Consider the following 13,932-nt stretch of genomic DNA (forward strand, 5'->3'; position numbering starts at 1 on the left):
GGGTTAGAAGAATAAGAAAGTCAATATTTTATCAGAAATGAAATGCAAAGTGTGTCTCTTGGAGCCCAAGCTGAGAAATGGTGTAGATAATGGGTTAGTAACTGTCAGACAAAATGAATCTAAGCAAAATCTTCTTCCCTTTCAGGGACATTCCTTTTGGAAATATCATTTTATGGACTTTGTATTATTATCTCACTACTTTAATTGAATGGATGGATGGATGGATGGATGGATGGATGGATGGAAGGATGGGTGAGTAGGTGGATGGATGGATGGATGGATGGATGGATGGATGGATGGATAGACTGGCAGACAGGTGAATAGATAGGCTTTTGACAAAATATCACATCAATTGATACAAAAGGAATATTCAAATTATAATCCTATTTGAAAATTAGTGTCTGCAAATAGGAAAAAAATCAACCCAAATTCTTTCTCCACTTTGTTTCTATATTTCTTAGCAGTTTTTCTTGCTTTTATTTTTATCAGCACCCAGTTCCACCACCTTCACTAAATCCTAAAGATTCCAACATGGCGGATCTGTGTGTAGAATAGCTCTAGCAGGGAGTATGAATGTGGCTGTCGGCACTGGGCAAGCCATGAGACTCAGCCAACCAACTTTGTCAGTTAATAATAATTTCCAAAGGCTTACACTGCCCGAGCTCATCCCTGTTAAATGGCGAGAGGAACAATATGCACTGTTAGATGCCCATAAGGAAACATTTCTGGGTGTACAAGAAGCCGTGGTCCTGCCACTCTGGGCCAGTGGACAGGTGGTAGAAACCAACAAGGAGCATGTATTTCCCTCCTACTGGGCCCTTCTGAAGACTCATGGGCAGCATTATGCTAGTAATGAGAAATGCTTACGCCGCATCAGTTTGTGCCTGGGCAGAGGTGCCTGATAGGAGTGACACAGAAGAGTGAAGGGACTACATTCTGGGCCTGAATAAATCCAATATCCACAATCCCACCCAACTAGGTCCCATTGATGGGACTGCCTAGGTACTTCTGCTCTGCCATTCTCTCATCCTAGAGCCCTGCTGAGCTGGTTGCATCTAATGAAGGGAGAATTCCCATCCTTCACCATGATGCTGGCATACCTCTTGCACCATCAGGGCCAGGAGGTCCCTGATCTCCAGGTGGACCTGGGTCAGGAATGTCACCCTTAGGAGGTCTTCCTGGAACGCCTGCCGGACCAGGTGGTCCGGGTCTCCCTGCGTAAGCACATGTTTATACATTAGCCTCATTGTATTTGAAAGGTTTTTGAATTAATGACTTAAAAAGGGACCAAAACATGCTGCTTCTTACCTGGAGGACCTGGGGGACCTTTTTCACCAAAAAGGCCAGGAAGAGAAATTCCTGGGCTTCCAGGGTCTCCTGTCTCCCCTTTCAGCCCAGGGAGTCCCACTGGACCGGGTGGGCCCATTTCATGTAAACCTTAATAGGGAAAACAGCATGAATATGTCCTGATCTTACTTGTCCTTGTTATGGTACTTGACAAGGAACCACTTCCCAAAAGTGGCTGGTTCTGCAGAGACCAACCTCTGGCTGCAATGGTACTTCTAAATGGTGACCTGGATCATCATTTTCTCTAATGACCCAACACACTGGTCAACCACAAATTTGATTTCTTTTATGGTTATTTCCCAGATTAAAAAAAAATTAATAGGTGAGTGAGAATACTAACCTTCCAACCTTTACAAAGGACAAAGCAAAACCAAATGAGGTGCAATAATAAATAATTATGGGACTGGGGTTTTATCTCAGTGGTAGAGTGCTTGCTTAGCATGTGTGAGGCACTGGGTTCAATTCTCAGCACCACATATAAATAAATAAAATAAAGAGCCATTGACAACTTAAATAAATAAATAAATAAATATGGATAAACTTCTTTGAAATTTGAGTGGAAGGTGACATCTAATGAGAACTATGGTAGTATGGAGCTTCTTGGTGAGAAGGGAGCACATCACTGGTTTCCTGGAAGAGACTCAGATCTAATCAGGCTATTTGGAAGAGCCACTAAATGCAAGTGGCATAAATTGCTTTTCTTTTTTTCTCTGTTTTTAAATATATTTTTAGTTGTTGGTGAACCTTTATTTTATTTATTTATATGCAATGTGGAGAATCAAATCCAGTGCCTCACGCATGCTAGGTAAGCGCTCTAACACTGATCCACAACCCTGCCCTTAAACTACTTTTCAGTGTTCACAATTAATAAAGGTGTTGTCTCTCCAAAACACCTAGCAGCACAAGTCACCTTTCCCCATAGTCTCTCAAATCTACATGCTGAGTTACAGTGTCAATTATACTTTGATGATACTTTTTTTCTGAAAAACTGACACAACCAATGTGTATGATAGGAGAGGAACAATCTAAAACACAGCTGTTGAAGATCAGCCTCTCTGTGATATCCAAAATAACAGCAAATAGTTCAGGTAATGTTTTTTGTTTGTTTGATTCTTTGTTTTAGTCATGGCAGTAAAGGAATGTTAAAAGTGCTAATTAGATCCACATGGCTGTATGAGACACTGCTGTAGTTAAAATTATATAATTTTTTTAAAAAGCCCAGACTTTGTTTGTTATTCACAGCACTTTGCAATCAGCCCCACGTAGGCAGTTATTTTTAGTGGAGAAACGAAATAAGACCAACACAAGGCATTACTAACCTCCTTTCTTAAGTAGATTTTCTTAAATGTCCTTTTATATGTCATCCTCAGCACTAGAAATAGCTCTCATACTGTGTCTCTCTCAGCTATGACAGATTTTCAGTTTCACTCCCAAATCTTATGGAGAGAGAAACTACCCAGGAGGGTTCCACCTAATCTCAAGGCCACCCACAGAAGCTCGGTTTCCTGAAGATGGCTTTTTAATCTTACCTGAGGCACCTTTGCTTCCTTTCTGACCCTTCAAACCATGCAAGCCGTCCAGGCCAGGAGACCCCGAAGGACCTGAAAAACACACCAGCCCTGTATACGGAAGGCAAGAGCAGCCCCTAATAACAACCACAGTCACTGCCCCAACACTGCCCAAGTGGACATCTCACACTCTGGAGGTCATTATCAGGGTAGGACTCCGGGCGACGGTTACTTAACACATTCATTTGCAGGTTTGTAGCACAACAGCTTAACATGTTTCCTTGGTTTTAAGGCACCCTGTCGGGTTATAACCATATCATGATCAGCTGCAGTCCAGAATTACTGGCTCTTGGTGTAGGAAGTAATCTTTGAGTTAATGACAACAAAATCATTCTAAAGGAGAAAAGAGACTGGATGGGAGCCAATACATGCCTCCTATCTCCCAGGCTTGGCCTTTCCAACCAGGATCCGAAGGTCCTCCTGCCCAGTCATGCTACAGGGCATCTGGCCACTGTGGGACAGTGGGGCATATGTGTTCCCCCTGGCTTTATTTTAAGCATTGCTGCTCTGGAACAACAGGCCTGCAGGTCAGATTTGTCTGTAGCATTTTTTTTTTTTTTTTTTTTGCAACCAGTTCTTTCAAAACCATTCTGATTCCTTTTTACAACAACCAAATTTACTTCATGATGATCATCAAAATCTCCAGGCTCTGTAATTAGACGTTATCCCAGAGATGCCAGGGCCATCTCTGAGAACCTTCTGTCGGGCATCCGTACAGTCCTCACAGCAGAATCTACCAGCCAAGCTTCACTTCAGCCATCACTGAGCGCTTCCAATGGACACGTTTTCCTTAAGATTTTCCATCAACACAGTTTGAGTGTGTTTGACCTCCCTGAGATGGCTATCTTTTCAAATGCAAGTTTCCTAATTGCTCAGCATAGAGTTGGAAGAGGAAGAAGAAAGGGCAGAAAGGATGGAGAAGAAAAGTGGAGGAAGGGCAAGTGACCAGTACCACAGAGCACTTCCCCAGGGCTGAGCCCCGCCGAATGCCATCCCTCATGTCTTACCCCACTGATGACTGGGAAGACAGGCGTCTCCTCAGGGCCTGGCCATATCTGGTCACCTGCCTATTCCATTGGTGGAGCTTCCATCCATTTTCTCCCCATCCTGTTCTTTCTCACCCAATACTAAGCAACTCCACATAGAACCAGCCATTCCTTTAGTACAGAGAACTCATCTCTCAAATTTGGAACAATAACACCCTTCAGTTTATATAACTGAACATACACAAGCACCCTCGCCTCCACCTGTGAACCTACATGGGGTGCCCTGATCAACTACACCTGTGTAGTGCTGTAGTACTGTCTCCCCACCTAAGGGTCGATCAGGGTGTAAGGCCAGGGCCTACACTTAGTATATTTTCTGGCACACAGTAGGTGTTCATAAGTGTTTGTTGAATAACTGCATTAATGAGAAAATGTGGACCAAGGAGGTCAAGGGATTGAACAGGTGAGAGGAAACCATATTTTTAAAAAGGGACCTACACTTTCTATTTGCTTGTCACTTCTTTCTTTGATACATTTATAGGATACGTATGATTTGGAGATCCTGGAGGAATCATTTGTACGTACATAAGTTGAGTGCTGATGATTATCTGTCCATTAAAGCAGGCCCTCCCTCTGAGGACTTCTTACTGGAGAGTGGCAGAGTTAGCCCCTCCTTTCTATTTATCCCAGTACTTGAAACAGACAGTTGTTTTTCTCTTTTTTAAGATCTCAACATTAGATGGATTCAAGTGAGTTATATTCTCTTGCACCGAAAAAATGGGAATGCATCTTTATTTTCCCTGGATCTCTTATTCCTAATCATTTTTAACCAGCTCTGGCTTAGTTTATTTTCCAATCCTCTTTCCTCTTTTATGAGCCAATATTTCAAGTTTGCACCAAAAGAACACAATGACCTTCTTCATCCGCCAAATCTGGATATTTATTGCAATCTATCTGAAATGATAGTAAATTTTTTGAGACCACTTTGCTATTTCCATGTGTTTTGATCTCCAGCTTTTGCCACTGAGATTGATGGCTTGGGGGACTTGGCTAAGGGTGGAATGTCCCAGCCTCTGCCAACTCTCCATTGTCACATCAACACATCCAGATCCCGTGTTGTCACAGCCCAGCCCCTTGCCATTGTTGAACTGGCCGACCCTTATCTGACCTAATGTTATCTTTCTAAATTGAATGCAGCTACATCTGGGTAGGGTTTTAAGGGTAATTTTTCCTTTTGACTGAAAGCTTTTTATCAATCCCATCTCTAAATCAGAAAGTTGTTCATGCATAAAATATATACAGTGCAGATGAGAGGCAATTAGGCTAACAAAGCACATTCCTGGGTAATGAGGAATTTTTATTCACCTCTCTGATCGTCCTGTCCTTCTGCTTAACAGCCATCATTTAAGGCTGCATTGAGCTGCACTCACTATACAGGGTGCTCTTCCTCTAGCCAGTAAATCTCATCTCCACTCTAGCACAGTTGGCCACCCATCTGTCCTAGCCAGCCCCCTCTTTGTGACTGGATTCCCACCCTCAGGTTATATTTTTGTTCTCAAGCCTGAAAAGTCAGCACCCCAGGAGCCTTCTACTGGCTTACATTTCTAATAGGGTGTCCAGTGTTTCCCTGCTAGCCTGGGACTTTCCTCAGGGTTGTACCAGACATTCCACAGCCTAACATAACCCTCCAATCCCAGGCACAAAGGGAGAGCTGGTCACCCAGCTGATGGGAAGGAGGGGATTTCATGACTATGGGTAATGACTGAAGAAACTTGAATACCCTTATCAAAAATAATACTGCAATGAGATTTTAAAAAAAATTAAAGAAATTCATCAAATGTAGGAATGTCTTCTGAGGGCACAGATAAGGTTTCCTACTGCACCGAGCTTCAGCAACCAAATGTGTCTCATGACGTACTATGGGAAGGTGGGAAGCAAGAGAGAAATAATACCTGTTATGACAGAACAAACAGGCAATGATATAGGTGTGGTGAGTGCTGCAGGGGTGGGCAGGAGGGTATCAATCTAGCTGTAAAAAGGAGGGACATTTCTACCCCAAGGCACATAATATTGCTTTCCTGACAAAGGACACTTTAGAGTGCTTTTTAAAAGTGAAATGCATTTACTTTCCACAAGCCAGAATACCCAATCCACACCCTTTATAATGCTGTTAGTCTACAAATAATTCTCTTTAGGCTTCCATCATGACAACTTTACATTCATACCCCATCCCAGAATGGGGTGTTTTAGAGGGAATATGTACTCAAAAATTTAAATCTTGGAATCAAGCCACTTTTAGCATATGCTTAAGTTAAAGTTTAAATCTGATTGAACACAAGCAGGACTCCAAATCCATATGGCCTGTTCTAGCAGAGCAAACAACTTTGAGTTCAGCAGCTGGTTTGTTCAAACAAGATAATCAGTCCCCCTGACTTATTTAGAACATACTTCAAATATTTAGTTTCTCAGTTCAAAGTGTTTCTGCCGGAGTGTGGTTCATTTTGATATCAGCGTGATCGACTGCAACTGTGGGTTTGCACTGTAGCTGTTCTAACCTTTAGGAATGTATTTCACTGCTTTGTTTTGTTTAGATGATGGTTCCCTGGGCTGTCAGCAGTGAAACAGTGTCACTACATGGCCAGGAAGCACCGCTGCAGCTGCTCCCGTCACCCCCTCGCTATCTCCTCTAACAGACTCACCGATTTACGATGCAATCAGAGATTACTTCTCATGAAGATTTGTTATGGATCAATTCATCAGCTATTAGTCTTTTAGTGACATGTCATGTTGAAGTTGTGTGATAAATGCAAACTAAATCAAGGTAAAAAAGAATCAACAACAGTAGCATGAGTCTTGTCATTTTGGTGACACTGGGTATATATTATGAGAGTAGGAAGGAGTGGGAATTGGTAGAAGTGGTTAATAATAGGAAGTGTTTTCTTTCTTTCTTTTTTTCTTTTACCAACTTCTTTACAGACATAAACACAAAAATAATCAAGGAATACCCCATAAGGGCTGTAGGGGACGGGAGGGGGCATGAGGTAGGGAAGATGGTGAAATCAGATGGACATGATTACCCCAAGTACATGTATGAAGACACAAATGGTGGGACTCTACCTTGTGTACCACCAGAGAAATGAGAAATGGTGCTCCATTTGTGTACTATGAAATGAAATGCATTCTGTGTCATGTATAACAAATTAGAATAAATTAATACACAGTATTATCATTTTGTTTGAAACCCTAAATTCGTCACCAATCTCTGGACCTCCCATTACTGAAAATGTCAACGAAGAGGCAGAAGAGTGTCAAGTTGTCCAGTGACCAGGAGCCTTCCTTGTCAATTTATTTTGCCGTGTAGAAATACACAACTTGTACCAATGCATCAAAATAGCTTCCTTTTGCAGTCTTGCCACAGGGAATACATACCACACTACCACTCGCTGAAAATTTGGAATTATTTGGAAGCTATTCCATAAATGAAGAGGAGAAAAGATGGAAGAACAGAATTTGGATTTTCAAAACAATAAAATGGTTAATCCTAGAACTGGTGGTGTCCACTTTCCTGAGAGGAGGCCCTTTCTACTTTACTAACATTCAGTGTATGTGTGAGTCAGTGAGCAGAAGGCAGGTGGGAGAGGAGACCCAAAGCTTCCCTGCAGGAAGTCAGCAGGTAAAGCTCTGACCTTCAACCTCACTGCTACTAACTCAGGGACACAGTCTTGGGTTTGTCTATTTGTTTACTCACACTGCCAACCAAATACTTTTTTTTAAATAGGTCTCTACTGGATACCAAGAATATAAAAAAAGGTCTTGCTTTTTAAAAAAATCATCTATTTGGTAAGAAAAGCCTCTAAGCAAACAAATGGACACAATGTATATTTAGCGTTGTAATGGATACAACACTAAAGGTGTGCATGAAGTACATATGGAAAAGTGCCTTTTCTAAAATAAAAGAAATGACCTCAAAAAGAGAAGCTTCATGGATAAGTGAGCAGTCATGAAGATCTGTTAATAACAATACATTATATTATTGTATATTATTTACAGATTTGCACTGGTCCTCTATTACTTTAAAAGGCCAAATATTTCCACCAGGAACAATTTTTCTTTATCTAACAAAGATAATGAATACTGGTTACTCTTTTTCCATAACACCTTAGTCTTTTCCTCCCTCCCCTTATCACAATTGGCAAATATATATCTATTTACACATATTTTTAATGTCAGCCTCTTCTACTAGATAACAAGTCCCATGGAGGCTGAAACTTGAACCTAGTAGCAAGTTCCTCAAAACTGCAGGCCCAGCATCCAACACAATATCAAGAGCATAACAGGAGCTCAACTGTCCCGTGGTAAGAATAAAAGGGTAGACTGACCATAGTGAAAAACACTGGATGGATGCCTAGAAGTGAGATGGCTGTACCCTGCTGTGGACATGCCCTGGTGGAGGCAGGTCAAGGTCAAGACTGGTACTGCCTCAGGCCCCGTGGGAAGAAGAGCAAGAGATGCTATGAATCTGCTGTTGTTGGGCTGGATCTGTCTGATGGGCTGGGCATATTTTGACTTACCTTTTATTCCTGGAGGTCCTGGTAGCCCTGGATCCCCCTGGAGACCTGTGGACCCAGGCTCTCCCATTTCTCCTGGATGGCCCTTCTGCCCAGGCATCCCCTGATCACCTGAGGACAACAGGGAAGTTCTGCAGACACCCCAATGATGTATGATAACATTCACTGGGAAATCATCTACATTTTTAATTCCTGGGTAACCAGGAATATTTTCCTAAGTTTCCTTCATAGATATCTGAACTCTAAGGAGAAAAATTAACAACTTAGAAGGAGAAGATACACTTCAAGATGCTGAAGTTACCATTTATGATTTTAAACTTGCCCCCTTTCCCCTGAACTGACAGGAAATGGATTATTAAAACGCTGGGCTGTAAATGTGGTGTTTGCCTTGGGTCCAAAACAGGGGGTGGGGACAGCATTGTGAGTGGCAGGTGAAAGGAGGAGAGTGGGAAAGGAGCTGCCTTTGTCAGACCACCCCTGGTATGGGTGCCCTGCTGTTGTCTTGGTTACTCCCAGTGACCCAATTAGAAGGACCGACTTCATAGGTGAGCAGTAGGTGAGTTTTAGTGGCCTTGTCTGGAAGCTCAGACTGGGAATCAGAAGAGCCACATGCAAAAAATGAATAACAATCCCTAAAGTATGTGAAGACTGACTCTCTCGAAACACCAAGAGATAAGGAGCGCTCAGGAAGGTTCCCTTTCAAGGTACCTGGACACCCTGGTGGTCCCAAAGAGCCAGGCAGGCCTGGCTTTCCTGGTGGTCCTTTCAGTCCTTGAACTCCAGGCAGGCCTTGACCTCCAGGGGCTCCAACATGTCCTAAAGAAGGAAGGTGGAAGCCTGAGACATTGAATCTATTAAATAGCCAACCGCACCCCTAGCTATTCTTTTCTATATTTAAATCTTATATTAAATCTTACACACTTTCTTATATTTAAATCTTTCTGCTGAAAGATTACATTAAGGAATAATGGAAAGCAAAATGCCCATAATTCAACCACTTAACAGAGTTTTCCATATGTATGACATGAAAATAATACAATTTTATATTCTGAATTTTTAAATTACTGTTATAAGTAATTTTTCAAGTTTGTCATAGTCCTCTTAATTACCATTTGTAAAAGCTGATAGCTTATTGATTCAATGTTAATTAAATTAAGTAATCTAATTTTCTCCTGCTGTTGGACATTCAAATTATTTCTAACTCTTTGCTATTATGCTTATTGATCTTCATACATCTTTCTTCAATTTTTCTCCTAATCAATTATTTCCTTATGAAAAATTCCTAGGAGTAGAATTTCTAGGTAAATAGTGTGATATTTTGGTTCTTTTAAAATACATTTTTAAATGCCAAAGTGTTTAAAAAAAAATCACAGTCTTTATGGAATTCCATCTCTAAATACTTGAGAAGTTAAGCCTGAAGCATTTTCTTACATGGCAAAAATAACATTATCACAGCCAAAAAATTAATGACAATTCCTAATATCATCTTATGCTCATTCCATACTTGGACCTGTAATGTTCTTCACAGTCGGTTTGTCCACATCAAGTTCCATGCCAAGATCACAGATTGCATGGATATTTCTCTTAAATTTTAAAAAATCTGAAACAGTCCCCTATGTATGACAATGACTTGCTGAAGAGAAAAGCTGAGACCCTCTCTTGTCTATTATTATTATTATTATTAATTTATTTATTTTTTGCAGTACTAGGGATTGAACCTGGGGCCACCCACACGCTTAGTCAAGGGTTCTACCACTGAGCCACATCTCCAGGCACTTTTTTAAAAAAATTATTTTGAGGCAGGGTTTTGCTAAGTTTCCCAGGCTGGTCTCAAACTTGCCATCCTGCTGCCTCAGCTTCCCGAGTAGCTGGGATTTGCAAATGCATGCTACCGTGCCCTGCTTGAGGTCTTCCGAAATAGACCATTCAGCATCCGATTCTTGCCGGAGGTTACCTATGGTTTGAAGTGAGGTGCTCAAGTACTCAACCACCACATGTCATTCATCCATAGCTCTGGAACCGGAATGCCAAGAGCACACCATGTTTTTACTGGGGACCTTTCGTTAGTTGGCTTATTTTCTTGGCAATTTAGTAAGAATAAAATGACACTCAGACACTTTAAAGGACATTTCTTTGGTTACAAGAGTATGACTATTTGCTCATGTGTTTATTCATGATATAGGACTTTAATTCATGTTTACAGGATGAAACAATATTCTGTGCTGAAAATCAATGGCCAAATCTGCGGACAAGCTCAGCTCTGTACTCACAAACCCATGGGGGTATAATCTTTATGTACTACTGTAGGAGTAACTTCCGGTTTGCAGCTAGCCGCTATAAGCAGCTCAGAGTGCTTGAAAAACCTACAGAAACTCCTGCAGGATGGGGCTCTCTGCTCTAGCGAGCCCCGAGAAACCACATCCTCAGTGACTGAGGTCAGCATTGCCAGGGAACCGAGAGGCAAGGGCCTCAGGGCATGATTTCCACAACTCATAAGGCCCCCTCTCATAGGGACAAAGAACCTACCAATCTGCCTTCCACCTCGTAACAATATTTAAAGCTTCCTCAGAGTGCGGTTACATGAATCATAAGATGATTGGCTTCTAGATGTTGTATAACCTGCTTTGCTTGTGTATGATTGGAGGATGCGCCCTACCCAAGCCCAATATCAGTTGTACTCATTTCCATAATAAATGAGCTTGCTGGAGGTCGGCTGAGGCCTGCCACCTGCCTGCTCTCATCAGCTCTGTGTGCCCCACACCCACTGCAACTGAGGTAGCCGAGTGACCTACAGCAGCATCTGGCACCCAAAGTCTGCTCCCAGCTGTGCACCTTGGGGCTGGTCACCCCGTTGACCTCGGGTAGGGACCCCTTCCCTGTTCCATGTGCTGACGGTTCCTTGAATGTGAGCAAGGAACCCCTCTCTTACCCCCTTTCCTTGTCCTTGTCGAGCCTTGGCTCTTGAGTTGAGGCATCCTCTGCCATAAAGGTTGGCATCATCTATGGCTCTTCCTTCCCCTTGGTTCACCTGGTGAATTCACATAAGGGACTGATCCTCCCAGAATTCGGAACCTCGATTTTCTCTGTTAAAGAGAACTTTGCTCCGGAGACACCATATGGACCTACGGCCTTGACCTAGCAAGTCAAGGAAGTCCCCCACTAATCACAAGACATTGGATCCTAAACACACTCTTGTTTGTCCTATCTCGGGGCTTCCATGTCTGAACCATCCCCTTGGGCTCCTGTTGTGGATATCTTGATCCTTATGGGTGGTTATCTTAGTGTGAATTTGTTCATACCTGAAAGACTCCAGGAGGCCTCTACTAGGTCCACTAATCAGTCATGGGCAACCTTCCCCCTCAACAACAAGTCCCACAACTAGCAGCTCTGAACGCACTGCTTTCTCAGTGTGGACTTAAAGTAAAACCAAAAGACACTGATCACTTCTGGCAGAAAGCTGTCTTTTTAGCACCCTGGATTGGCCCCGAAAATATATGGGATCCACAAATTTGGATGAGAGTCTTATACTCTGCAAGGAAAAAAGAGGTCCATGAGGGACACATTCCCCCTGCCTCTTTCATACCCATCCTTCTTGCCATCATTGCCAGCCTTCAAGGCTCTTCCGCAGAGGAGGTCATCAAAAAGCATAATGACTCTTTGGAGGACAAAACAATGACTCTCCAGGCCTCTGCCTCCAGTGTCATTGATTCAGATGAGGATAATGACTCAAGAGAGAATGGCCCTGATGCTTCACAGCGTCCTGCGGCAACCTCTCTTCCCTTGTCCGCCTCCCTCACTCCGAAATATCCATGGAAAGAATTACACTCCTGCGCCAAGGAGAGACACCCTTTAAGGCCCTCAACCCCTTATCAACCCCCTTATTCCCCTCGTAACCCCCTTTCTGCCTACCCAGTGAATCTAGGTTGCGATGCAGAAAATAGACCCTGGGTGCCTACTCCTTTACCAGATCTAGCATTACTGAGTCTGGGCCTGACTCTCCTTACTTTGAGGAGGTGTTAAAGTAATGGTCAGCCCAATTACAAACATCCTTTGATTGGATGAACCTTCTTAACTCGTTAAGAAGTTAAGGAATGCTTAACGCGTCCACAATATTTAGTGTGGAAAGCTTCCTTCAAGGAGAAGGCAGAACAAACGGCGAGGAACAACCTCTCCTATGCATCGCCATCACTTTAGACACGTTGATTGGTCGTGGTACCTTTGTGAGCCCTCAAGAACAATCCAGAATTGGAAATGTCATTTACTTTGACCAAGTTAAAGATATTGCCCTGAAGAGTCTTAAAAACATTACACCTCCAAAATATTACACCTCTTCAGAAACCTGATCCAGAGTCCCCATGAGTGGTTTCCTGACTTTTTTGTCCCAAGTCATTGAAGCAATTGAGAAGCTTATCCAACCCGGCCCTATTCAAGATTCGCTAATCAAACAGTTGGCATGGGAGGGGGCTACAAACAAAACTAGGACTGCGATTGCCCCCGTCTGCAGTGAATCCCTTGTTAAGTGGATCTCTGCTACTAAAGAAGTAGCCCCTTCCTCCGGGCCCATTCAGACTTTAACAGCTGCTATCAACAAGCTACTAATAGACAAGAACAATGGACCTTCCCAACTGAGATCCGATCCCATTTGCTGGGGCTGTAATCAGCGAGGCCACAGTAAACGGTACTGTTCTAAGAATGGCAGCCACCCTGGCCCCAAGACACCTTGCCCTAGATGCAAAAAGGGTTATCACTGGGCAAAGGACTGCAAGCTCAAACCTTTAAATTCCCCCTCGGGGCAACTCTCAGCCCTACCAATAAGAGGGAACAGACGCCTGCAAATTTGCTGTACGCCACCCATTTTGGACACCAAACCCAGAATGACCGTTATGCTTGACGATATTCCTGTTAAAGGCATAGTAGACACAGGGGCTGATGTTTCCATCACAGATTCTAATACAGCATCCAAGATGAAGAAGTGGAAGACATAGCCCAGTCCCAGTATATAAGGCATTGGTGGGCTCCAGGCCACTAGGAAAGTTATCTCTTCTGTCATGTGGCAGGACATGGATGGAGAGAAGGGTGCCTTTCATCCCTTGATTGCAGAAGTCCCTATCACCTTATGGGATAGGGACATCCTGGAGGACATGGATGCTCTCATAACTAATGACGACAAAGCCTTATATGAAGAAATCATGATACATAATAAGACAGGGCTATCGGGAAGATGGGTGCCCCCCAATTCTAAAGGCCACTGTTCCCTTGACTACTAAACCTGATCTCATCCCTCTGGAATGGGACACCACAGATCACATCTGGGTGGAACAGTGGCCTATCCTAGAACCCAAATTAACAATTCTTAAGCAACTAGTTCAGGAACAATTAGATCTCCAGCAGTTCACATGATATGCCTATCTTTGTAATCCCCAAGAAAAATGGGAAACATAGATTACTTCAAATTTGAGGTCA

General features: G+C 42.8%; 1 protein-coding gene across 1 annotated transcript in view; it reads right to left on the reverse strand.

Moving 5' to 3' along the window:
- The window catches only part of COL4A4 (collagen type IV alpha 4 chain), a 135,693-nt gene that overhangs the window by 22,501 nt on the left and 99,260 nt on the right, over window positions 1–13,932 (reverse strand). The window contains exons 37-41 of the mRNA XM_081260757.1: window positions 9,178–9,285; window positions 8,473–8,580; window positions 2,877–2,948; window positions 1,309–1,437; window positions 1,101–1,214 (exon numbers count right to left, since the gene is read on the reverse strand). Of these exons, the coding sequence (XP_081116883.1) occupies window positions 1,101–1,214; window positions 1,309–1,437; window positions 2,877–2,948; window positions 8,473–8,580; window positions 9,178–9,285 (531 nt within the window). The remainder of the gene's footprint in view (window positions 1–1,100; window positions 1,215–1,308; window positions 1,438–2,876; window positions 2,949–8,472; window positions 8,581–9,177; window positions 9,286–13,932) is intronic.

Source organism: Spermophilus citellus (genome assembly GCF_964194105.1).
Source record: "Spermophilus citellus genome assembly, chromosome: 11".
Classification (NCBI taxonomy): Eukaryota; Metazoa; Chordata; class Mammalia; order Rodentia; family Sciuridae; genus Spermophilus; species Spermophilus citellus.